Genomic DNA, 26,498 nt, shown 5'->3' on the forward strand with positions numbered 1-26,498 from the left:
TGTGTGTATTTAAATTTTTGTGTGTGTGTTTATCTTTCAATTGAAGGGTGTGTGTGTACATTTCTACGTTTCCTAAATGTAGACAGTTGGGTTGGATAATTGTTGTGAGGAGTATCCTGTACATTATAGGTTATTTGAACAGCCTCCCTGGTTTCCACCCACTAAATGCTAGTAGCACTGCCTCGACCCCACCCCATGCCAGTGTTGACAATGAAAATTGTCTCCAGAAATGGCCAGATGTCTCCTGGAGGTACAATTCACCTCCTACACTCTTTTGAGAAACACTGCCCTATAGCATGAAGGCTATATGCCCTAGACATATAATTACTGTGCATTATTTTGAATTTCCTTTCTCTTTCCAAAGTTGTTTCTAGGAAAATTTTATAATAATGGAAACCTTTTTTAAAATTTTATTTATTTTTGAGAGGGAGAGGGAAGCAGGTACAGAGGGAGGGAGAGAGAGAATCCCAAGCAGGCCTTGAGCTGTCAGTGCAGACCCCAACATGGGGCTTGAACTCACAAACTGAGATTATGACCTGAGCCAAAATCAAGAGTTGGATGCTCAACTGACCGAGCCACCCAGGTGCCCCAAAACCATATCTTTGTATATTTGTAGCAATTTGTAGTGATCAACAACATTAAAGAACTATAACCAGGCTTAGATTTTGAAAAAGAGATTGGCACTTAGAGTTTTCCAGAGAGGTCTAGTCTATTTATTTTTTTTAAAATGCCCATTTATTTTGAGAACACAAGCCGGGGAGGAGCAGAGAGAGGGAGAGAGAGAATCCCAAGCAGGCTCTATGCAGCCAGCACAGAGGTTGACATGGAGCTTGATCTCACAATCGAGTGAGATCATGACCTGAGCCGAAATCAAGAGTTGGACGCTTAACCAACAGAGCCAGTCAGGCTCTTCCTAAATTTATTTTTTAATTTTTAAGTGACTGCCAACCAAATATCTAGCCAAGAGACATTGCTTTATGGGCAAGAGTTGGTTATTACATGTTCAGGAAGATCCAGCCCATGTTTCATTATTTCTTCATAAAATATTGTTTTACCAAAGAGGAGAAAAGAACATTATAGAACATATATTCACTTTAGCCTGTTTTTACCCATTTCCTAGCTGAACCAATTTGTATTTGAGGATAACTTAAATGTGTTCCACTTATGTATCTATATGTCTGTGCATCTCTGAATATATAATGAAAAATATCAAAAGCTTGAGATGCATGGAGGAATTCCTAGAGAATCACGAGTATTAGAATAAAGACTCTAGAAGGAGACAACTAAAGTATAATTGGTGAATATTTTCTAAATAAACATTAATGTGTAGTCAAAAGTTTTCTCAGATTGGTTATTTGTTTGTTTGCTTTTTTAATGTTTGTTTATTTTTGTGAGAACACCAGAAAGCTGGAGAGGGGCAAAGAGGGGGACAGAAGATCCAAAGCAGGCTCCATGCTGATAGCAGAGAGCCCACTGTGGGGCTTGAACTCATGAACCGCGAGGTTATGACCTGAGCTAAAGTTGGACACTTAACCAACTGAGCCACCCAGGTGACCCTGGTTATTTCTTTGTTGATGTAATAAACAAAGCTAAAATGGGAATGTGACATTCGTTTTTCTTGACAGCCTTGGTGAAGGTTTTATAAAAGAGGTGGTTGAATTTGAGAGTTGTCAGTATTGCGTGTTCTTTATAACTGCTTATATAAAGAGTTGGGCATATAGAAAACACCATAGGAAGTCCCTTGCTTCCCGTTCCATTACTTTGATGATGGTATAAGTGTTCCTCCTTGACACATGAGCAATCAGGATGTACTTACTGAACCCAGCATCCACTAGAATAGTAGTTCTCAGTTGGAGATCATTTTGCCTCCCAGGAGACATTTGGCAATGTCCACAGTTATTTTTTATTATGCTGACAGTGCGGTGCTCCTGGCATCTAGTGGGTAGAGGCCATAGATGCTGCTAAAAATCCTATAAAGCACAAGATCACCTACAAAGATTTATCTGGTGCAAAATGTCAGTAGTGTTGAGACTGAGAAACTATACACTAAAGACAAGTTTTTTGGGAGGGCATCAGTATGTGAAAGAAGCCCAAGACCTGATTCCAGCTGCTTATAACGTATAGTTGACCTTTGGACAACATGGTTTGAACTGCGCAGGTCCACTTACATGCGATGGTTTTTTTTTGTTGTTTTGTTTGTTTGTTTTAATACAGTACAGTACACCATTGTAAATGTATTTTCTCATGATTTTCTTTTTTAGCATTGATACAATACGTTTTAATATAGTCCATATTCAGATTTCCATATTTGCCTCCAAAAAATCCTTTTAGCTTTTTTGGGGGAGGGGTACAAAATCCAGTCAAATATCATATAATACATCCCTTTCTCACACCTCCTTAGTATCCTTTCATCTAGAACAGCTCTCCTACCTTTTTCAAAAATATTTCACATCTTTCAGAAATCAGAGTTATTGAGGTATAATGTACATAGAGTAAAAATCACCTAGTTTATGTGTACATTTTAATGAGTTTTGGCAAATATAAACAGTTATGAAAACACCTCTTAAATCATGATATAAATGTTTTCCTTATTTCAAAATCCTTGTGCCCCTTTTCAGTCAGTCCCAAGTACATTTTTTACATTTCCTCTTTTTTGAAACTATTTTAAAGGCTTTTGTGATGCCATGGCTGGTCTAGTTTTCCTCCCAGATCTCCTCAGTCACTTTAGCCAGCTTCTCTTCCTCTGTGAGGACAGGAAACTTGTTTGTAACAGTTTGTCACTTAGGATCATATCCTCAACACCTAGAACAATACCTGGTGTAGGAAACACTACAAAATGAGGCACTTTGAACTATGCTCATTTATGTAATGCTCAGCTTCCAGCTAAATACTACCTTCATTTTCTAAATGACAATAAAACTCAACAAAGTATAATTGGTACCATTTACAAAACCACTATATAACAAAGCCAGGATTTAAATACATTGGGTAAAATATGTTCTGATTAATTATATTTCAGTATTAAAAATTGTTTTTAATGTGCATAGAGTTGATACAAAATGTTACATTGGTTTCAGGTGTGCAACATTGTGATCGAGCGTCTCTATACATTATGCTAAGGTCACTACAAGTGTAGCTACTAACTCACTGTACAGTGTGATTATGGTATCACTGACTATATTCCCTATGCTGTACCTTTTATTCCCTATTATTTCAGTATTACAGACAGATGTGTGAATATTGAAAATAATTGCGATTACAGAATTTAAGATTTTTAGAGCCCTTTATTCTTATGGTATAAGGTTATGCACATTCACTAAGAGCTGTATAATGTAATACTTACGTAACATTTTGAATTTGAAAAGCACTTGTTGAACTGCAGAATAAGTAAGGCAGATGTTATTTGGTCATTACTTTGTAGTCACTTGAGAGATTTTATGAGTTTAATTCTTTTTTTTAATTGAAGTATAGTTGGCATCCAATGTTAGTTTCAAGCGTACAACGTAGTGGTTCAAGTTTATATGTTATCTTCATTGTAAGTGTAGCTACCATCTGTTGCCATATAATGGTATTACAATGTTATTGACTATATTCCCTATGCTGTACCTTTTATCCCCATAACTTATTCCATAACTGGAAGCCTGTATCTCCTTTTCACCCATTTTCACCCACCCTTCTCCCCCTATGGCAACCACATTTGTTCTCTGTATTTATGGGTCTGTTCATGTTTTTTGTTTTTGTTCTTTAGATTACACATATAAATGAAATCATGGTATATTTCTCTCTCGTTTCATTTAGCATAATTCCCTTGAAGTCTGTGTTGCAAATGGCAAGATCTCCTTTTTATGGCTGAATAATATTCATGTGTGTGTATGTGTACATTACAGCATCTTTATCCATTTATTTATTGGACACTTGGTTGCTTCCATATCTTGGCTGCTGTAAATAGCCCTGCAATGCACATAGGAATGCATATATCTTCTTGTATTATGTTTTCATTTTCTTTGGGTAAATGCCCAGTAGTGGAATTACTGGATCATATGGTATCCTTTTTTTTTTTTTTTTAATGTTTATTTATCTCGAGAAGGAGAAAGAGAATCCCAAGCAGTCTCTGCACTATCAGCACAGAACCCGATGCAGGGTTTGATCTCATGAACTGTGAGATCATGATCTGAGCTGAGATCAAGATTCAGATGCTTAACCGACTGAGAGCCACCCAGGTGCTCCGCTCATATGGTAGTTCTAATTTTAAGTTTTTGAGGAACCTCCATCCAGTTTACCACAGTGGCTGCACCAATTTACATCCTCACCAATATTTGTTATTTCTTGTCTTTTTGATTCTACTCATTTTGACAAATGTGAGGTAGTATCTCGTATTTTTGATTTGCATTTCCCTGATTAGTGATGTTGAATGTCTTTCATGTGCCTGTTGGCCATCTAGATGTTGTCTTTGGAAAATATCTATTCAGGTCCTCTGCCTATTTTTTTTTTTAATTTTATTTTTAATTTTTTTTAATTTACATCCAAATTAGTTAGCATATAGTGCAACAATGATTTCAGGAGTAGACTCCTTAATGCCCCTTACCCATTTAGCCCATCCCCCCTCCCACAACCCCTCCAGTAACCCTCAGTTTGTTCTCCATATTTATGAGTCTCTTCTGTTTTGTCCCCCTCCTGTTTTTATATTATTTTTGTTTCCATTCCCTTATGTTCATATGTTTTGTCTTTTAAAGTCCTTACATGAGTGAAGTCATACGATTTTTGTCTTTCTCTAATTTCACTTAGCATAATACCCTCCAGTTCCATCCACGTAGTTGCAAATGGCAAGATTTCATTCTTTTTGATTGCTGAGTAATACTCCATTGTGTATGTATACACATCTTCTTTATTCATCCATCGGTGGACATTTGGGCTCTTTCCATATTTTGGCCATTGTTGATAGGGCTGCTATAAACATGGGGGTGCATGTGTCCCTTCGAAACGGCACACCTGTATCCCGTGGATAAATGCCTGGTAGTGCAATTGCTGGGTCGTAGGGTAGTTCTATTTTTAGTTTTTGAGGAACCTCCATACTGTTTTCCAGAGTGGCTGCACCAGCTTGCATTCCCACATCTGCCTATTTTTTTAATGGGATTATTTGTTTTGGTTTTGGTTTATTATTATTATTATTTTTTTTGATGTTGAATTATAAAAGCTCTTCATATATTTTGGATATTAATCATTTATCAGATACATCATTTGGAAGTATTTTCTCCCATTTAGTAGGTTGCCCTTTTATCGATGGCTTTCGCCTTTTATTGATGGCTTACTTCTCTGTGCAAAATCTTTTTATTTTGCTGAAGTCCCAATAATTTGCTTTTGTTTCCCTTGCTTGAGGAGACATATTTAGAAAAATGTTGCTAAGGCTGATGTTAAAGAGATTATGGTCTGTTTTTTTCTAAGAGTTTTATGGTTTTGGTTTCACATTTAGGTCTTTAATACACCGTGGGTTTATTTTTGTGTGTAGTATATGAGAGGGGCCCAGTTACAGTCTTTTGCACGTAGCTGTCCAGTTTTCCCAGCACCATTTATTGAAGAGACTCTTTTCCTAATTGCATATTCTCGCCTCTTGTGTCATAGATTAATTGACCATATAGGCATGGGTTTATTTCTGGGCTCTCTGTCCTGTTGTTCTATGTGTCTGTTTCTGTGCCAGTACCATACTGCTTTGATTACTACAGCTTTGTATTATGTTTTGAAACTGGGATTGTGATACCTCACCCTCTGTTCTTTCTTAAGATTGCTTTGGCTATTTGGGGTCTTTTGTGGTTCCATACAAATTTTAGGATTATTTGTTCTAGTTCAGTGAAAAATGCTTCTGGTATTTTGATGGGATTATATTGAATCTAGATTGCTTTGCACAATATGGACATCTTAACGATATTCTTCCAGTCTATGGCCATGAGATATCTGTTCATTTGTGTTGTCTTCACTTTTTTTCATCAGTGTTTTTTTTTTTTTTTTATATTTTCACAGTACTCTTCTTTTAGCCTCTTGGTTAAATTCATTCTAGATATTTTATTACTTTTGGTGTAATTGTAAATGGAATTATTTTCTTAATTTCTCTTTCCTTGCTAGAATATAGGAATTGCTTAATTGCTACTTCCTTGCTAGTATATAGGAATGCAACAGGTTTCTGTATATTAATTTTGTATCCTGCAACTTTATGGAATTCATTTATTTTTTTAAGTTTTATTTACTTTTTTTTATTTACTTTTTTTGTAATGTTTCTTTTTGAGAGACAGAGACAGATAGTGAGTAGGGGAGGGCCAGAGAGAGAGGGAGACACAGAAATCTGAAGTAGACTCCAGGTTCTGAGCTGTGAGCACAGAGCCTGACGTGGGGCTCAAACTCGTGAACCATGAGATCATGACCTGAGCCAAAGTTGTACGCTTAACCTACTGAGCCACCCAGGCGCCCCTAAAGTTTATTTACTTTTGAGAGAGTGTGTGTGTGCGCACACACACATACAGACACGCGCATGCGCACGCCACAGGTGTGTGCATGTGCAAGTAAGGGAGAGGCAGAGAGAGGGAGACACAGAATCCAAAGCAGGCTCTCTGCTGACAGAACCCACAAACCGTGAGATCATGACCTGAGCCCAAGTCAGATGCTTAACAGACTGGGCCACCCAGGCACCCTCATTTATTACTTTTAATAGTTTTTGATGAAATCTTTAGGGTTTTCTATTAGTATGATGTCATCTGCAAATAGTAACAGTTTAATTTTTTTCTTACCAATTTGGATGTCTTTCCTCCCACCCCCAAACCCTTTATTGCTGTGGCTAGAACTTCCAGTAAGTACCATTTGAATAAAAGTGGGTGGACATCCTTGTCTTATTTCTGATCTTAGAGGAGAAGCTCTGTTTTCACCATTGAGTAGGATGTTAGCTGTGGATTTTTCATATATGGCCTTTTATTATGGTGAGGCTTGTTCCTTGTCTTTGTTGCAAGTTTTTATCATGAGTGATACTGAGTTTTGTCAGATGCTTTTTCTGCATCAATTAAGAGGATGTGATTTTTTATTCATTTTGTTATTGTGAATTACATTGACTTGTGAATATTGGACCATTTTTGCAACTTTGGAATAAATCACATTTGACTGTAGTGAATGATCCTTTTAATGTATTGTTGAATGAGGTTTGCTAGTATCTTATTGAGCGTTTTTGTATCCGTGTTCATCAGGGAAATTGGCCTGCAGTTTTCTTTTTTTTGTAGTGTCTTTTAAAAAAATATTCTCTTGCATTTAGTGTTTGTTTGTTTGTTTATTTTAAAGTTTATTTATTTTGAGAGGGGTGGGGGCAAAGAGACAGAGAGAGAATCCCAAGCCGGCTCCACACTCTCAGCATGGAGCCTGATGTAGGGCTTAAAGCCACAAACCGTGAGATCATAACCTGAGCCAAAATCAAGAGTCAGATGATTCACAGACTGAGCCACCCAGGTGCCCCTGTTTATTTATTTTTAAGGTTTCTTTATTTTGAGAGAGAACATGTACATGAGCAGGGGAGGGGCAAGATAGAGAGAATCCCAAGCAGGCTGTGTGTTGTCAGTGCAGCCTGATTCAGGTATCGATCTCACAAATCCTGAGATCATGACCTGAACCAAAATCAAGAGTTGGATGCTTAATCCACTGAGCCATACAAGCACCTGTATTTATTTCTTTTTAAGTAGACTCGATGCCCATGGTGGAGCTTGAACTCATGATCTTGAGATCAAGAGTCCTCTATGTTCTACCAACTGTGCCAACCAGGCACCCCAGGTGTTAACTCCTCTTTAAATGCTTCATGGGGCGCCTGGGTGGCTCAGTCGGTTGAGCGACTTCGGCTCAGGTCACGATCTCGCGGTCCGTGAGTTCAAGCCCCACGTCGGGCTCTGGGCTGATGGCTCAGAGCCTGGAGCCTGCTTCCGATTCTGTGTCTCCCTCTCTCTCTGCCCCTCCCCCGTTCATGCTCTGTCTCTCTCTGTCTCAAAAATAAATAAATGTTAAAAAAAAAATTAAAAAAAATGCTTCATATAATTCACCTGTGAGTCCACCTGGTCCTAGACTTTTTGTTTGAGAGTTTTTGGATTACCAATTCAATTTTGTTAATAGTGATTGGTCTATTCTGACTTTCTATTTCTTCCTGATTTAGTTTTGGAAGATTGTATGTTTCTAGGAATTTATTTCTACTAGGTTATTCTATTTGTTGGCATATAATTTTTCATAGTAGTCTCATAATCCTTTTTATTACTGTGATATTGGTTGTTAATTTATTTGGGTCCTCCTTTTTTGATGAGTCTGGCTAAAGGTTTATCAACTTTCTTTATCTTTTCAAAGAACTGGCTCTTGGTTTCATTGATCTTTTCTATTGCTTCTTAGTCTATTTCATTTATTTCTGCTTTGATCTTACCATATCCTTCTACTCACCTTGGGTTTTGTTCTTTTTCTTTGAGGTAATCCAGTATCACTGTAAATTCTCTTAGAACCGCTTTTGGTGTATCCCAGCTTTGGACTATTGTTTTCATTTGTCTTCATGTAATTTTTGATTTCCTTTTTAATATCTTTGTTGACCCATTGGTTGTTCAGTAGCATGTTTAGCTTGTGCGTGTTTGTGTTTTTCCAGGTTTTTTTCTTAATTTCTAGTTTCATATCATTGTGATTAAAGAAAAAAAGATGCCTGTTAGGATTTAAATCTTCTTAAATTATTGAGACTTGATTTTTGTGGCTTAATGTGATCTATCCTAGAGAATGTTCCATCTGTACTTGAAAGGAGTGAGGAATGTGTATTCTATTTGATGGAATGTTCTGTATATATTTAAGCCCATCTGGTATAATGTGTTCAAAGTCACGGTTTCCTAATTTTCTGTCCGAACAATCTATCTAGTGATGTAAGGTGTTAAAGTCCCCACTATTGGGGTTTCCTGGGTGGCTCATTTGGTTAAGCATCTGCCTCTTCATTTCAGCTCAGGTTATGATCCCACAGTTTGTGGGATTGAGCCCTGCATCAGGGCTATCAGTGCAGAGTCTGCTTGGGACTCTCTCTCTGTCTATGCCCTTCCCCTTACTCATGTTTGCTCTGTCTCAAAAATTTTTTTCTAAAAAGTCCCCCACTATTGTAAGTTTCTCCCTTTGTTAATTTTGCTTTATGTATTAAATACTGTAGGTGCTACAGTATTGGGTACATAGATCTTTATAATAGTTATATGCTTTTGTTGTATTGATCTTCTAATTCTGTAATGCCCTTCTTTTTCTCTTATTACAGGCTTTGTTTTAAAGTCGTTTTGTCTGGGGGCACCTGGGTGGCTTAGACGGTTAAGTGTCTGACTTCAGCTCAGGTCACAATCTCAAATGTTCGTGGGTTTGAGCCTGGCATCAGGCTCTATCCTGACAGCTCAGAGCCCGGAGCCTGCTTTGGATTCTGTGTCTCCCTGTCTGTCTGTCCCTCCCCTGCTGGCTCATGCTCTGTCTCTCAAAAATAAATAAACATTAAAAATAAATGAATAAATAGTCTTTTTGTCTGATAATAATAAGTATTGCTACCCTGGCTTTTTTTTTCTTTCTTTCTTTTCTTATGGAATATCTTTTTCCATTCTTTCAATCTGTACATATATTTAGGTCTGAAGGGAGTCTCTTGTAGGCAACATATATATGGGTCTTTTTTTTTTTAATCCATTCCATTGTTCTATGTCTTTTGATTGGAGCATATTTAGACCATTTACATTTCAAGTAATAGGTATGTACTTAATGCCATTTTGTTGTTTTCTGATTGTTTTTATAGTTCTTTGCTATTCCCTCTCCTGATCTCTTTCCTTGTGATTGTTGATTTTATTTGTGTTATTCTTGGCTTTTTATGTTTGTTTTTTTTTTTTTTTTTTTTGTATATATTGTAGATTTGTGGTTACCATGAGGTTTATAGATAACATCCTAAGTATGTAGCAGTCTGTATTAAGTTGGTTACTTAAGGTTAAACATATTCTAAGAGAACTACTTCTTTATTCTCCCTTTACATTTTATTTATATGTTGTCATATTTTACATCTCTTTATTGATAATTTTCTTCTAATTATGGCCTCTTCTTTTCCTCTTAAATAAGTATCATTAATGTTTTTTATAAAGCTGGTTCAGTGGTGAACTTTTTTAACTTTTGTTTGGGAAATTCTTTATCCTTCAGTTTTTTTTTTTTTTTAAGTTAGTGTGAGCATGAATAGGGGAGGGGCAGAGCAAGAATTCCAAACAGGCTCTACAGTATCAGTGCTAGAGCCTGATATAGGGCTTGAACTCACAAACCGTGAGGTCATGACCTGAGCTGAAGTTAAGAGTCTGATGCTTAACTGACTGATCCACCTAGGTGCCATTATCTTTCCTTCAATTCTGAATGGTAACCTTGCTGGGTAGACTATTTTTGATTGTAGGCTTTTTCTTTTCAGCTCTTTGAATACATCATGCCAATCCTTTCTGACCTGTAAAGTTTCTGCTGAAAAAATCAGCTGATGGCCTTATTGATTTCCCTTGTATGTAACTTTTTGCTTCTTGCCACTTTAAAATTCTCTGTGTTTTGTGCCTGAGTGGCTTAGTCAGTTAAGTATCTGTCTTTGGCTCAGGTTATGAGCTCGTGAGTTTGAGCTTCACATCAGACTCTCTGCTGTCAGCACAGAGCGTGCTTTGGATCCTCTGTCTCCCTCTCTCTCTGCCCCTCCTCCCCCTTCCCCCTGCCCTCTCAAATATTAAAAAGAATTTTAGGGGCACTTGGGTGGCTCAGTCAGTTAAATGTCTGACTCTTGGTTTTGGCTCAGGTCATGATCTCACAGTTTGTGAGTTTGAGCCCCGCATTGGGCTTTGCATTGACAGCACGGAGCCTGCTTTGGATTCTGTCTCCCTCTCTCTCTGCCACTTCCCCACCCATACTGTCTCTATCTCTCTCAAAATAAATAAATTTTAAAATCTTAAAAAAAATTGTTTTTATACAATAAAATTCTTTCTGTATCTTTTAAACTTTGACATTTTTTTTAATTAAAAAAAATTTTTTTTAAATGTTTATTTATTTTTGAGACAGAGAGAGACAGAGCATGAACGGGGGAGGGTCAGAGAGAGGGAGACACAGAATCTGAAACAGGCTCCAGGCTCTGAGCTGTCAGCACAGAGCCTGACGCGGGGCTCGAACTCACGGACCGCGAGATCATGACCCGAGCCGAAGTCGGCCGTTTAACCGACTGAGCCACCCAGGCGCCCCTAACCTTTGACATTTTAATTTGTTATGGTGTGGACCTTCTTGGGTTCACCTTGTTTGGAACTCTCTATGCTTCCTAAACCTGGATATCTTTTTCCTTTTCCAGGTTAGGGAATCTTCCATACAGTTTTCTTAACATCTTTTATCTAACTTATATCATTCTAAGAAAACCATATATAGTACGTGTAGCATTCAGAGTATATATTAATTGATTATGTCATCAAGGTTTCTGGTCAACTGTAGGCTATTAGTAAAGTTTGGGAAGGGGGGTCAGAGTCATTCATGGATTTTAGGGTTGGTGGCTCCATAACCTATGTGTTGTTCAAGGGTCAACTGTGGTTGGAGAGAAAAGTTATCATAATCTTAAACCTGTAAGTTCAACATAATGTGTTCATACCCTAAGAGAAATAAATGTAACCTAGTAGAGATAAGAAAAGTTTAATGGCAAAAGATGGTTTTGAACTAAGTCTTAAAAATATGTATTATAGGTCCTTAATTTTTTTAAAATTACAGGCCATACCACACCTGACCCCTAATACACACACCACAAACAAATAAAACCCTATAGTCTCCTGCATTGTACCCTTGTTCTCATTTCTTTCTTATTTTTCTCTCATTTATAGTGATTTCTTTAATGTGAAAACTTAACGTTTCATTAAACTTCTTTTTATAAATCCTAAAAGATATATTCAAAGGAACCTCCCTTTTAGCATGTAAAAGTTGAATTTAATATATTTTTATCCAAATTAAGTAAATCTGTATTAATCTGTCTCCATCTACCAAATATCTGAGTCAGAAACTTAGCACTCTTCTTAGGCTCACTCTGTATTCAGAAAGTTACCCAGTCCTATTGATTCTTGTTCACGGGCCCTTTCTGTCTGCTCTTGTTGCAACAGACTAGTTCAGGCCCAAATCACGTACCTCAATTGTTGCAAAAGGTTCATTAGAAAACCCTCACTTACCAAAAGTCTAACTTCTCAGTCTATCCTTGCCACCTTCAATTGAGTCTCATTGTTTATAAGTTAAGGTCTAAACCCCTTAGTATTGAGTATACAAATTTATTAAGGATAGCCTCTCCTCTCCTATTAACAATACTATATACCTAGTTCTTCACCTTACTGGAATTATTAAAGTTCTCCACGACACTAGCTTTCTTGGGTCATATACTCTGCATTAGCTGTTTGCCCAATAAAGTACCCCTCTTTACTTGGACAAAAGCTACTTATAACATAAATATTACATATGATGAAGCAATCTCAGACCTTCCAGGCAGAGTTAAGATCAATCTCCTCTGTTCCTATTAACATTTCAAGCATATTCATGGTCAGGTACCACATTGCCCTGCAGTTGGATGTTTTTATGTCTGTTTATTTTGAAGGTGACTTTGAAAGTAAGGACAGCACTTTATTCTTGCAAGTTTTTAATTTATTTTTTAATCCCTAGTTATATAGCAAGTACTCAAAACAATGTTGAATGAGTGAATATTTCATATTACTTGTATGTAGAAAAGTCATTTAACACTAATATTGTGAACTTTGTTCCCCCATGTAACAGAAATTCAAATCTTCCTATGAAACATTATTGAATTACGATACACTTACAGAACATACTGACTTAGTACTCTTCAGGCTTCACTGGGAAAATGTTGCAGTCAGTTTGATGCTAAATGACAGAAAACAGAAATATGAAGAAGGAAAAATGACAAACAGCACAAATTCTGAGAACAATGAAGAAAAGTCAGAAGAGCACATGGATGTGAGGCTAAACCATTGCTTAGCCTATGTTCTCCATACATCAGGCACTACGGGGATACCTAAGATTGTCAGAGTCCCTCATGCATGTATATTGCCAAACATCCAACATTTTCGGTGAGTTCTGTCCTTTGTTTTTTTTTTTTTAAAATTTTTTTTTTCCAACGTTTATTTATTTTTGGGACAGAGAGAGACAGAGCATGAACGGGCGAGGGGCAGAGAGAGAGGGAGACACAGAATCGGAAACAGGCTCCAGGCTCTGAGCCATCAGCCCAGAGCCCGACGCGGGGCTCAAACTCACGGACTGCGAGATCGTGACCTGGCTGAAGTCGGACGCTTAACCGACTGCGCCACCCAGGCGCCCCATATCCTTTGAATCCTTCTTCAAAACTTGTATTTTAAGGGGAAATACTTTTTTAAGTGAACTCTACCCCTGACGTGGGGCTCCAACTCATGACCCCAAGATCAAGATTTGCATGCTCTACTGACTGAGCCAGCCAGGTACCCCAAGGGAATAATTTTTTTAATATACATTCTTTATAACTCTTGTTCCTAAATTGATAGTCATAAGTAGTTGGCTCTCTTGTTTTGGCTATATCTGAACTTTAGTTCTCTGCAGGCTGGGGCTTCACCTCTCTGATCCAGACCTGGAGCCGGACAGAGAGCAAATAAATGATATGCTTGGAAGCTTTGCTTCTTAATTATTAAGAAGAAGGAAGTGTGTTCCTGGCAGAGGTACAGCAGAAGAATGGGGGAAAGGAAGAGTTTGGCTTGCAAGAGTGTTATCAGGGCAGAGAGGAGGAAAGAGTGGGGGGGCAGGAGCCATGTGACTCGAGGCAGGAGCCTGGTATGCCCTGTTGAAGAATTTTGAACTTAATCCAATAGATATAAAAATATTCCATTTCATTAAGTTCATTCCTGTAGCATTGTAGACTTTGGTTTGCTCTTGTGGTCAGGAGATGAGAAATCTCTATGAAGTTGATTCTCAACTTGACAAGAAAGAAGGAAATACAAGAGGAAGGGAACCAAAGGGGAGTAATCTTAGGAAATCAAAAGAGGAAACAGAAACAAATATAGAAATAGAAACTTTGTGAGACAAGTATATATTTTTATGTCATTGTAAGTTATATATAATTAAAAAATTTCTAGCCACATTTTAAAAGTACAAAGAAATAAAAAATTTAACAAATATTTAATTCAGTATATCTAAAATATTATTTCAGTATGTAATCAAAATGAAAATTAGTGAAGTATTATATGCTTTTATGCTTATCTTAAATCTAGCTTGTATTTTACACTTCCACATCTCAATATGGATTAGCCACATTTTTGGTGCTCAAAAGGCACATGTTTCTAGCGACTATCATTGGATGGTGCAGGTCTAGAAAAAGAGAGTGGTGAAATGATGCAGACAGGTGTCTTGTAATTGACAGTCTAGTCTTTAGTGACTATTTCTGAGGGCCCAAGACTGAGGACAGATTACATTAGGCTGTGCTAAAGGATGAGAGATAAGGAAATGGAGATAAGAAAGTAAAGTGTTCATTTCTAGAAGCTAGTTTTAATGGGAAAGAAAGAATTCTGGGCAGGTGCAGATTTATTTTTGAGATGGAAGACATTTATGGGCTCATGGTAGAGAATTGATAGGAAGAGTTGGTTTGAAAAATCAAGAGATAGTATTGTAAAGGAGTTAAGATACCTTGAGATGGAAGGGTAAGGAATGTTCAGAAGCTGATGGATTGGAACTTTCAGATGAAAGGCAAAGCAATACATTAAGAGTATGAGAGGTGAGGTGGGGTGGAGATGCAGGAGAATTGAAAAGAGTGAAGCAGATTTGGAATCTGGTGGAGGTGGAAGAGGCACTGGGCCAGTAGAGGCAGGAATTGTATGTAAAGTGGGAGCAAGTATTTGCTAGTAAGGAGTAAGGGGCTGATTTCAAATATATGAATTTCTAGGGGCCCTCGGGAGGCTCAGTCGTTTGGGCGCCTGGCTTCGGCTCAGGTCATCATCTTGCCATCTGTGAGTTTGAGCCTCACATCAGACTCTCCGCTGTCAGCACAGAGCCTGCTTTGGGTCCTCTGTCCCCCTCTCTCTCTGCCCTTCCCTTGTTTGTTCTCTCTCTCTCAAAAATAGATAAACATTAAAAAAAATAATAAAGTATGTGAATTTCTCAATTGCTATTTATGCTTGAACTTAATGAAATCTATTTACCTGTTAAAAATCCCTTTTTCGTTTACTTTCAGGGCCATAAAAGTCACTTGTAGAAGAGATTTATAGTAGGTTCATTCTTGGTTTCCTTCCTGGGAATAAAAGCTACTCCAAAGAAGGAATTTATGGCAACTTCATTTCCCAAAAGTTTTTGCAATTAGTGAGATAAGGAAAGGTCTAACAAGGCTTCTTTCTGCATCTGTTAACTCCAAAATGTCTTCAGCCTAAAGTAATCTTCATATCAACTATGGGGTTCTGAGTGAGTCCCCACAATATCATATTTGAAGATATTGTGAAATTAAGGTAATCCCTGCTTTTTAGACAGTGAGTTTTGTGTGTTCAGAATGAAGCAATGCCATAGGCTCACCACTGATTATCTATGCTCTGTAATATCCTAACTATATATATTCTGCTCTTTGTTCAGCTACTGAGAGAAAAATATCAAATAGTGGGAAAAGGGAATCAGAGGTCTCTATTAAATATATAAGTAGGATAGAAGGAGTCAAGATTCTACCAGAAGAGCAGAACTAGGTGGATATATCAGGGACTTACTGTAAGGAATTGGCTTATGTTTGTGGGGTCTGGCTAAGCAAGACTGAGTCTATAGTGTAAACAGAAAGGGATGATCGTGAGCAGGTTGGAAACCCATAGGCATGTGCTTTTTTCCACAGGCAAGTTAGGAAAGAAGATCCTAGGGGAAGGGAGAGTAATTGTAGACCCAGATGTTGAGTCTTTTTTACAGAAGTCCTCAACACTCTTTTAAAAGTCTTCCAGTTCAGTAAATCGAGCCAACCTGGGATAAATCTCCCTTTTGATTAAAGTCAGCTCACCAGAGACTCTATCTACAAAATCCCCTCACAGCAGCACCTAGTTTAGTGTTTAATGAAATAACAGGGAGGTATGTGTGCCACTAAATGGCACCCACCTCCCTTCTGTACTCCAGCTCTTGAGAGAATATCCCTTGTTTTGTACCCTAATGGAAAACCTAGAAAGGAAATTCTAGGGACTGTGGTTCAATCCAGCCATACTGACACATCAGAAAGTCATCACAGATGATAAAATATGTCATAGTAAGAAGTGGATATTGTTTTAAATGGCTTTTAATCCTTATATTTATAAAGAGTTATAGGATTAATAGTACCATTTTGGTTAATCTGAGAAAAGAATAAAAATCTGGCCAACATCCAGAAACTTAATGGTCATAAATCAATTTTTAGGATATGTGTTTACCAAATGTTAGACATTTCATATAACTGCATTCTGTTTTGCTTTAGGCTACTTTTCGAGATCACACAAGAAGATGTTTTGTTTCTGGCCTCACCTCTGACCTTTGATCCCTCCGTTGTGGAAATATTTGTTGCTCTATCCAGTGGTGCCTGTCTGCTTATTGTACCAGCTTCTGTCAAAGTGCTTCCATCAAAGTTAGCTGCTGTTCTCTTTTCACATCACAGAGTAACTATTTTGCAGGTACATTTTAGGAGCAAATGAAATGTTTTGTCTTCTATTTAGCATTTTATTTTATTTAAAAAATTTTTTTAGTGATTTATTTATTTTTGAGAGAAAGAGAGAGCACGAGTTGGGGAGGGGTAGAGAGAGACGGGGACACAGAATCCGAAGCAGGCTTCAGGCTCTCCAACCGAGCTGTCAGCACAGAGCCCTATGCAAGACTCCCAACTCACAAACTGTGAGATAGTGACCTGAGCTGAAGTCGGACACTTAAACGACCGAGCCACCCAGGCACCCCTATTATTTAACATTTTACATGTTTTAGAGAATATTTTGTATTCCTGTAGGTTGTTTTTTTACAGTGGACTAATGATAATCTAGTTAGATTATTAAGGGTTGTCTTCTGATGATATCATCTAATTTACTTGAGAATGGGAGAAAAAAATCAGTTAATTCTACCTAGAAAATTATTTCACTGTGCATTTGGAATAGTAATAACTAGAGGAAGTTGACCTTCACTCAAATCTGTTGGGATACACTTGCCTCTCCTGCCTTAAACTTCAGCTTTCAGTAGAAAATACAAACTTTAAGTTATAATTAGGTAGGAATTTACATTTTCTGACTTTTTATATCCGTATATTTTACATTAACTTATGGAAACAAATACTTTGTCATCTTTAAAGATTTTAAAATGTGTATCAAAGTAGGTGACTGGTATACAAGCCTTAAGATAATTACATTGCAAATGGTTAAAGATACTAGAGAGAATTAGCAAAATTGTATGTGTATCATGATAAACTAAAAATATCAGATTTATATTTAGTGTAAGAGACTCGAGGATGTTAAATTTCTGCCCTAAAGGCAAAATTTGATGTTGACTTTGTTTTTAGGCAATGTTTTTCGTCCTTAAAAAAATATTATGTGTTTATAAATATATATAAAATGAATATAATAATGTGGCTTGCTGGGTATATCAATTGCATATAAATTCTCATCTATGGTGAATCATTCTGTCAGTCTGGGCAGGATTTTAACTTATTTTTCTATAAAATTCAAGGAGCATAATTTTTAGGAAACCTTTTCAAAATACCTTAATAGATTTGAGAGAGAGTCATTAAATGGAAGGAGATTTTCCTTCTATGTCAAGTCTATGAGTTTTATCTCTTTAAATCCAATCCCCTTTAGCACAGTTTCAGTTAAATTTACTTTGGCAGTGGTTTTAACCTTTTTGGGGTCATGAGTCCTTGTGAGAAACTGATACACATTTATTAACTATGATTCCAGAACACAGCAAGTTGTGCATATATTCATGGTGATTTTATTTAACTCACAAGACTTAATTTGGGGTATTATCAGCAGATCAAATTTGAGTTTGAGTAAGGAAGAGAAGTATACAAGCTGACAGGATGTCCTTTCCTTTGTATAAGGCATGTCCTGTCTTGTTAGAAGGCGGAGGAGGAGGAACTGTAAAGTATCCTCCAAACTGTGAAGGGACTTTGAGAACAAAAAATGAAGCCGGCAACTCCACACAGTTTACATACGTGCAGTTTATGCATGGTAACATAGTGACAGGGAGGACTGGCTGAATGATGATGCAGAGATGTGCAGCTGTTCTCCGTCAAGGCAGGACCTTAGTCTATAGATTTTATAGACCAAAGATGTATAGGGGACAGTACTGTAGTCAGATCAAAGGGTCTACATGTACCTAATTGGCAGCTAATCTTTACTTAGATCTTGTGGCACCATCTGTGCCTGAAGAAGGGGAGAGAGACTAGATTATTTTGAACACATTTATGGACGGCCAAAGCAAACTTCTCCCTCCCCCCTCAATCCTGACTTTGGCAGACATTTCTAAGGTACAGATATTAATCTCCAGAGGGTACACAATACAAAGCCCCAAGGGAGGTCATCTAGCCGACATGAACGAGATGGAGTGCTACAGATGGATTCGGTGTGGTCAGCTCTCTTGCATGTCTCATAGTGAATTTTAGCTTTGTTGTTAGGGTTCATCTTTTCCTTCCAAATCAGATTTCTCATCAAATGATATATAAGTCATCAAGGATTTTTGCTTATGTGTATAATGTATATTATATACTTTAAAAAGAGCATCCTGTATAGATTTTATTTATGAATAATCTTACCTAAAAAATTAATTTAATTTGTTTTTACTGTTTATTTATTCTTGAGAGAGAAAAAGAAAGGGCGAGAGAGAGAGAGAGAGAGAGCGCATGAGCAGGGGGACAGAGAGAGGGAGACATAGAATCCGAAGCAGGCTCCAGGCTCTGAGCTGTCTGTAGCACAGAGCCTGACACGGGGCTCAAACCCATGAACTGGAAGACCTGAGCCAAAGTTGGACTCTTAAATCAACTGAGCCACCCAAACACCCCATAAAGTTTAAAAAAATTTTTTTTTTCAACGTTTATTTATTTTTGGGACAGGGAGAGACAGAACATGAATGGGGGAGGGTCAGAGAGAGAGGGAGACAGAGAGTCGGAAACAGGCTCCAGGCTCTGAGCCATCAGCCCAGAGCCTGACGCGGGGCTCGAACTCACGGACCGCAAGATCGTGACCTGGCTGAAGTCGGACGCTTAACCGACTGCGCCACCCAGGCGCCCCACCCCATAAAGTTTTAAAAATTTAAAGTGGAATATCTTGATTTATTGTGGGGGAGAAAGACCTCAAAGTGAAATAGACTTAGCTTTTGAGGTAAACACTTATTTTGTTTCAGGTATAAGGACCTTTTGGAAAGAAAGGTCCACTTTTTGGTGTTTTACAAACCTAAAATATGTTTGAACTTTTTTTTTGTTTTTTTTTTTTTGCACATACTCTGGATAACAAGTTATATTAAACTTGATGCACTTTGAAAGTGAAACCATTTAATTAGAGCAAAATCTTAGGTTGCTAGCCACCAAAATGTCAGCTTAAGTGTTTTGTTTTTGAGAGAGAGGGCACGTGCATGGGGGAGGGAGGAGCAGAGAGAGAGGGAGACTCTCAAGCAGGCTCCACACCCAGCTCGGAGCCCAATTTGGGGCTCAATCTCCCGACTGTGAGATCATCACCTGAGCTGAAATCAAGAGTCGGATGCTTGACAGACTGAGCCACTTAGGCACTCGTGTTTTTCATTTTTATGAGAATTTTACCTTAGAAATTTTGCAAGGAACCTTAACATCCCCTGTTTTTTCTGTTATTTCCTAAGTCCTATTTCTGTGTGCCTAGAATGATTTGGTAACAAAGTACATATATTGACTAGTATTTTGCCGCTAAATTTATCATTTCAGTTTGACTATCTGAAAAGTGTTACTATGCTTTATCTTGCTGAGTATTCATAGCTGTGCATTTATTTATAGAGTTCAAAGTTTAAGTTATTTTTAGCACCGGAAATGAAGGCCAGAACATTTCAGTTTGACAAGAGATTTTCCTTATCGTAAAACTTGGTAGAACAGTTAATTTGGTTGAGGATGCCTTATAAATAGGGTGGCCATTATAATTTATTACCCCCAAACCCTGAATGTTGAGAGTGAATGGAGGTGCTAAATTCCTAGACAAGAATCTGGAACAATAAGTTCATATTGGGATGTAGGGTCATTCTGTTACTTAAATATTTTGACAAACCAAGACTTTAAGTCATCTTTTTGAATTAAAATTCAAGTTGTCCATTAGTGCTGCATCTTTTACTGAAAGAAACGATTTAAAAATCTTGATACACATGGAAATGTTCTATGGTCAAGTAAAGAGATTGGCAGATCTTTTCCCCAAAAAGCAACTAGAAAGCTGGACAAAATTAACAAAAGCAACTACTCCAACACTTTAGAAATCAACCAGAGGCGTACAATGATCTGAAAATTGTTTGTTTTTAAACTTTTTCATTTTGGATAAAAATAATGGGAATTTGTGGCATTCTAGACTGAGCTGCTCTTCCTGCCAGCCCCAGCTCAGTCAAAACAGACTTTTCTGTCAGGGCCCACTGTTTATAAGGGAGTTTATTCAATTTGGAATGGTAGGTTATATCCATGCCCAACAGCACTGTCTGTGAAAATGATGAAGTAGGCCAGCAAAGAGGGCAAAAACTTCAATAGTCTGAGGTTGTGGTGGAGGGGAGGGCAAGCACATTCTGGCTAAGGCTGCACTTGTGAGTCAGAGACCAGAGAGCCCAAACAGATTCTTGGCTGACCTTGAGGTTGTGTGCATATACGTTAGAGACCCAAAAGGGCCCATGGAAAATAAAAGCTTGGTTAGGCTTGAAAATGGCCTAAACTTTGAACTCATCTATCCACACAGATCCATCTCTGTGGACAGTTTGTCCAGTCATTGCTTGACTACTGAGCTATGCACACACAAGGATGACCCATAAGAAGTAAGATATAAAATTGAAAATAAGACTATATATGTAAAACTGAGCAATGACATTAGTGGACACACATCACTGGAAAGACAGACTACAGATTTAGCCCAGGCTAGTTACTAACAAACAAGCAAACAAAAACAAGCAACAAAACATTTCATAATGATAAAATGGTCAGTACATTAGGAGCTACATTGGTAAATCAAGAAGATGTAACCATTATAAATGTATATCCCCCTAAAACTAGAAGTTCCGAATACATAAAGCAAAACTAGACAGAAATGAGAACTAGATAACCCAATGGTTCAAAATTTTAATACCTCATTTTTAACAACTGAATGAAAAACTAGAAATCAGAACATATAAGATTCGAACAAAATTATCAACCAAATCCCATTTATAGAACACTCCATCCAGTAAATGCAGAATACATTCTTTTCAAGCACATTGATCATATTCTGAACCACAAAACCAGTTTCAGTAAATTTAAAATGTGAGCAAGTGGGATGTATCCCAGGAATGCACATTTGGCTTAACATCTAAAAATCCACTGATAGGGGCACTCAGGTTGCTCAGTTGGTTAAGTGTCCAACTCTTGATTTTGGCTAGGGTCATGATTTCATGGTTCATGAGTTTGAGCTTCACATCAGGCTCTGTGTTGACAGTGCAGAACCTGCTTGGATTCTCTCTCTCCCTCTCTCTGCCCCCCCCTCCACATTTGCTGTCTCTCTTTCTCTCTCTCTCTTCCCCTCATGCCCTCCCTCCCTCAAAAATAAATAAAAATCCATTGATAATATACACTACATAAATAAGAGCATGTAATTACCTCAACAGATGAAGGAAAAGTATTTGGCAAAATCTAACACTTGGGATTAAAAAAAAAAAAAACCCTCTAGTAATTAAAGAACTTCCCCAACATGATGAAGGGCATCTATAAAAAAAAAAAAAAAACAACAAAATCTACAGCTAATATCCTATTTGGTGAAAGACTGCATGATTTTGCCCTAAGATTGGAAATAAAACGAGGATGTTTGCTTTTGTCACTTCTCATCAACATTATTCTGATTCTAGCCAGTGCAGTAAAGAAAAAAAAAAAAAAAAAACATTATTGGTAGAAGTTAAAGAGTTAAATAAAGAGACATTTCATATTTATGGATTAAAGTCTCAATAGTGTCAAGATTAAATTAAACATGGTTCCTATCAAAATCCTAGTAGACTTTTTTTGGTAGAAATTGACAAATTGATCCTAAATTTTATATGGAAATACAAATGCTAGTCCTGATCTATGCAATGAGTACCACTCAGCAATGAAAAGTCCCATGGTCTGAGTGATTATTCCTCCCTCCCCATTCATTTGTTAAAATTCTAATGTATGCTGTGATAGTATTAGGAGGTGAGGCCCTTAGGAGTGCTTAGGTCCTGAGGATGGAGTCCTCATGAGTGGGATTAGTGCTCTTGGAAAAGAGACCCCATGGACCTCCCGAGACTCTTCCACCATGTGAATATCCAACAAGTTGGGAGAGGGCTTTTACCAGAGCCCAGTCATGGTGGCATCCTGATCTTGGACTTCTAGGCTTCAGAACTATCAGAAGCGAATTTCTATTGTTTGTAATCTACCTAGTCTGTGGCACTTTGTTATATCAGTCTGAACTGAGACAAAAAGTGAATTGATACATACAATATAAGTGCATCACAAAGTATTTATATGGAATGAAATAAGTCAGGTCAAAATAGAATTTATGTTGTGTGATTCCATTTTTTTTTGAAGATTTTTTTAAAATTTTCTTTTAATGTTTTTATTTTTGAGAGACAGAGACAGAATGCAAGCTGGGGAGGGGGCAGAGAGAGGAGACACAGAATCTGAAGCAGGCTCCAGGCTCTGAGCTGTCAGCACAGAGCCCCATGCGGGGCTCTAACTCATGAACTGTGAGATCATGACCTGAGTCGAAGTCTGACGCTTAACTGACTGAGCCACCCAGGCACCCCTGTGTGATTCCATTTTTGTAAAATTCTAGAAAATACCAGCTGATCATTAGGAAATAGATCAGTGGTTGTCTGGAGTTAGGGGTCCAGTTGAAGGGAAGAATTATAATGGTAAGTAGGTAATTTTAGGGCTGAAGAATATATTCATTTTTTAGATTATAGTAATAGTTTCACTGACATATTCATATATCTCTATATTGTGTGCTTTAAATATGTATAGTTTATTGTATGTCTGTTATATCTCAATAAAAGTGTTTTTAAAAATCTTTATTCATATTGTTTTGTTTTAGGAACATTTTTTTCACCTTTTATATATTTTTCTACAGAGACAGTGGGAAAGGAAATGTGAATTGATTTTATATATTTTGTCCTTTTTAATCTTTAAACCGTTTTGTCTAGATTACCTAATTAAACATAACTAATATTTTTCTCAAGTTTTTTTTCTCAAGAGAAATTGATGGCACATTAAGAAGATAATGTTGCCTGAGTAGTTTTCCAAAATGATTTACAGTTTAATAAACAGCCTTAATTTTCATGTAGGTGTCCAGTATTAAGCTTTGAACTAATTATTACAGTATTTACTTTTTTAAAAAGAAGTGAAAAGAAATAAATTATCTTTAATGTGTTCACAGGCAACACCAACGTTGCTTCGAAGATTTGGATCTCAGCTTATCAAGTCAACTGTTTTATCAGCCAGTACTTCTCTTCGAGTATTAGCCCTCGGTGGTGAAGCATTTCCATCATTGGCTGTTCTCAAAAGCTGGAGAGGAGTAGGCAATAAAACACAAATATTTAATATTTATGGTATCACAGAGGTATCAAGTTGGGCAACTTTTTACAAGATTCCAGAGAAGTTTCTTAACTCTACTTTGAAGTAAGGGCTTCAATTACTAAATAGGTTAGAGAGAAACTGTATTTTTCCAGTATCTTAACACTAATAATGTTTTTGGTAGGCACTGGGGTAGTAATTTTGGAAATACTATTTTATCTAGAATTTTACGCTGGGGATCCAGAGCCTTATAACTAGTGCTGCAGATCCTGCTAGAACTTTTTGTAACTAAACAGCAATAAATAACCTATGATAACCTTTCCACCTAATCTTTTCCTTTTGGCAGTCTTTGAATTCTAACATAACCAAAACCTTATTTTTCTTTATTTGGTACAATGTGATTTAAATACACTGAAAAATATTCTGTTCAAATGAAAAATTTTAAATATGGTTTGGGTTGTTGTGTTTTTATAGATGTGAATTGCCTGTACCACTGGGATTTCCACTGCTTGGAACAGTAGTTGAAGTCAGAGATACTAATGGTTTCACAATTCAAGAAGGCAATGGCCAAGTATTTTTAGGTTGTTTTACATTTATTGACTGGGAATAATTTTTTTTTAGGAAAAAAATCTGATAACTTTATTCTTTCACCAATATGTCTTATGTCCCGTATTCTTTTCAGTGATGATAATTTTTAATCTCATTCTCACAGTCATGAAACATTTAATATTATCATAATTTCAGATAACAATGTCTGATACTCTTAGGGAAGATATAAAAGTAATTTAGAAACTGTAATTTGGACGTTTATAGCCAAAATTCTTTTTAAGCAGTATTCTAAGAATTTTTTTAATCACATGTATATTTTTAGAAATTTTGTTTTGTCTCTTATTTTGCTGAGGTTATTGTTAATTTTATCAGGTGATGTTTAAAAGTGTGCTGCCCATGTAAATATTCAAAATGTGAAACTCAGTAACAGCTTTTGAAGATGTTCTTGATTTGATGGTTTTTAATATATCTCCCATGGATTTTTTTTTTTTTTTATTACACTGGTGTTTATATCTTGTGAAGGTGGCAAAAACAGAGTGTGTTTTCTTGATGATGAAATGATAGTACCGCTTGGCACAATGCGAGCCACGGGAGACTTGGTGACGGTGAAAGATGGAGAGATGCTTTTCCTGGGACGCAAGGACAGTCAGATCAAACGATATGGCAAACGTCTTAACATTGAATTTGTGCAACAAGTAAGACTATTTAAATATTAAATATCTACTAACATATGTAGGTATTAAAGGTAGCCACCACCAATTTTCTGTACTGGGGTTCTCTATTAGTATTATTTAAACCTAAGATTTTTGTATTAATAATGAATTGCAATAAAAGATATGACTAACTCAGTGTGGCCCTTCAGCATAAAGAGATGGTTGTTTTTTAAATAAGTGACAGAGTGGATTTTAACAACTGAAGATAATGGTTTACTTTGCTCTGGGAGCTATTATTTTGAAAAACATTAAGAACCCAGTGTTCTGGCTACAGTAACAGTAGCAATCAATTTTTTAAAAATCTCTAGCTATTTTACAGTTTAATTTGTGTTGATTTCAGACATAAGAAGTTTGAGCATTTAGGAAGTTTGCTTTTAAATGTCCTCTGACAAATTGGGATAATCTCTCTCACAGGTTGCTGAAGGACTTCAGCAAGTAGAGTCCTGTGCAGTTACATGGTATAATCAGGAAAAATTAATTCTGTTCATGGTGTCCAAAAATGATGTAGCAAAGGAATACATCTTTAAAGAACTGCAGGAACATCTTCCAAGCCATGCCATCCCGGATGAACTTGTGTTGATTGATTCTCTACCATTTACATCTCATGGTAAAATCATTTGAAGCAGATGTGTTTCAGCGCCAAGTGAATACTAATTGTATTCATAACTAGTTTAAAGGCTTCTTAATTCTTATTCTAAGTAATACTGGCATATGTTGAGGTAGACCCTCTGTTAAGTACTTTGTATAATTAACCCACTTTATTTATCTCTAGAAAATCCTGGGAGTAGGTTGTATTATTCCCATTTACAGATAAGGAAAATAAGGCTTAAAGAGGTTAAGTAATTTTGACAAAATTATATTGCTGGTTAGTGGTAGAATTGAAGTTGTAAGACTGATTTCAGAACATATGCTCCTAATGACCACATTGCCTTTCCAATTTCATCTTTATCTAATATTTACATCAAAACGCAGTAATTGCTCAGTTGGTAGGACCATTTCTTTAACTCTTTAAGATAAACACTAACTCCTCCTTTCTTCTTTTCTTATCTGTTACCTACAACATTTTTGGTAGCATGGGACTGCTTTCTTTAGAACTGATTTTCCTATCACAAACTATTCTTTAGGAATTCTAACTTTTACAGTGAAAAATGTATGTATTCTTATAACTAATGAAGATAGTAGAAAGGGTTTGTGCTGAAATTTTAAGATTATTTCTCTTTTAAGGCAAAATTGATGTTTCTGAGTTAAACAAGATATATTTAAACCATATAAACTTGAAGTCTGAGTGTAAACTCAGTGGAAAAGAGGAACTTTGGGAAAAATTACAGCATTTGTGGAAGGTACAACTTTTTAATTTTTTTTAATGTTTATTTTTTAATTTTCTTTAATGTTTATTTTTGAGAGACAGAGACAGCATAAGCAGGGGAGGGGCGGAGAGAGAGGGAGACACAGAATTGGAAGCAGTCTCCAGGCTCTGAGCTGTCAGCACAGAGCCT

The 26,498-nt window shown here is 36.8% G+C and overlaps 1 protein-coding gene across 6 annotated transcripts in view; it reads left to right on the forward strand.

Annotated features, from left to right (window-relative positions):
* AASDH (aminoadipate-semialdehyde dehydrogenase) overlaps positions 1-26,498 on the forward strand; it is a 44,837-nt gene that overhangs the window by 5,963 nt on the left and 12,376 nt on the right. For 4 of the 6 annotated variants that reach the window (XM_025921516.2, XM_086705007.1, XM_086705005.1 and 1 more), the window contains exons 4-10: positions 12,799-13,112; positions 16,475-16,667; positions 23,604-23,845; positions 24,215-24,321; positions 24,812-24,984; positions 25,417-25,609; positions 26,227-26,342. In XM_025921516.2, coding sequence (XP_025777301.1) covers positions 12,799-13,112; positions 16,475-16,667; positions 23,604-23,845; positions 24,215-24,321; positions 24,812-24,984; positions 25,417-25,609; positions 26,227-26,342 — 1,338 coding nt within the window. Of the gene's footprint in view, position 1; positions 1,551-12,798; positions 13,113-16,474; positions 16,668-23,603; positions 23,846-24,214; positions 24,322-24,811; positions 24,985-25,416; positions 25,610-26,226; positions 26,343-26,498 lie in introns of those variants that run through there. The other 2 variants (XM_086705009.1, XM_086705008.1) reach the window with 2 other exon arrangements.

This window comes from Puma concolor, chromosome B1 (assembly GCF_028749965.1).
Source record: "Puma concolor isolate L17-30 chromosome B1, mPumCon1.1.hap2, whole genome shotgun sequence".
In the NCBI taxonomy this organism is placed as follows: Eukaryota; Metazoa; Chordata; class Mammalia; order Carnivora; family Felidae; genus Puma; species Puma concolor.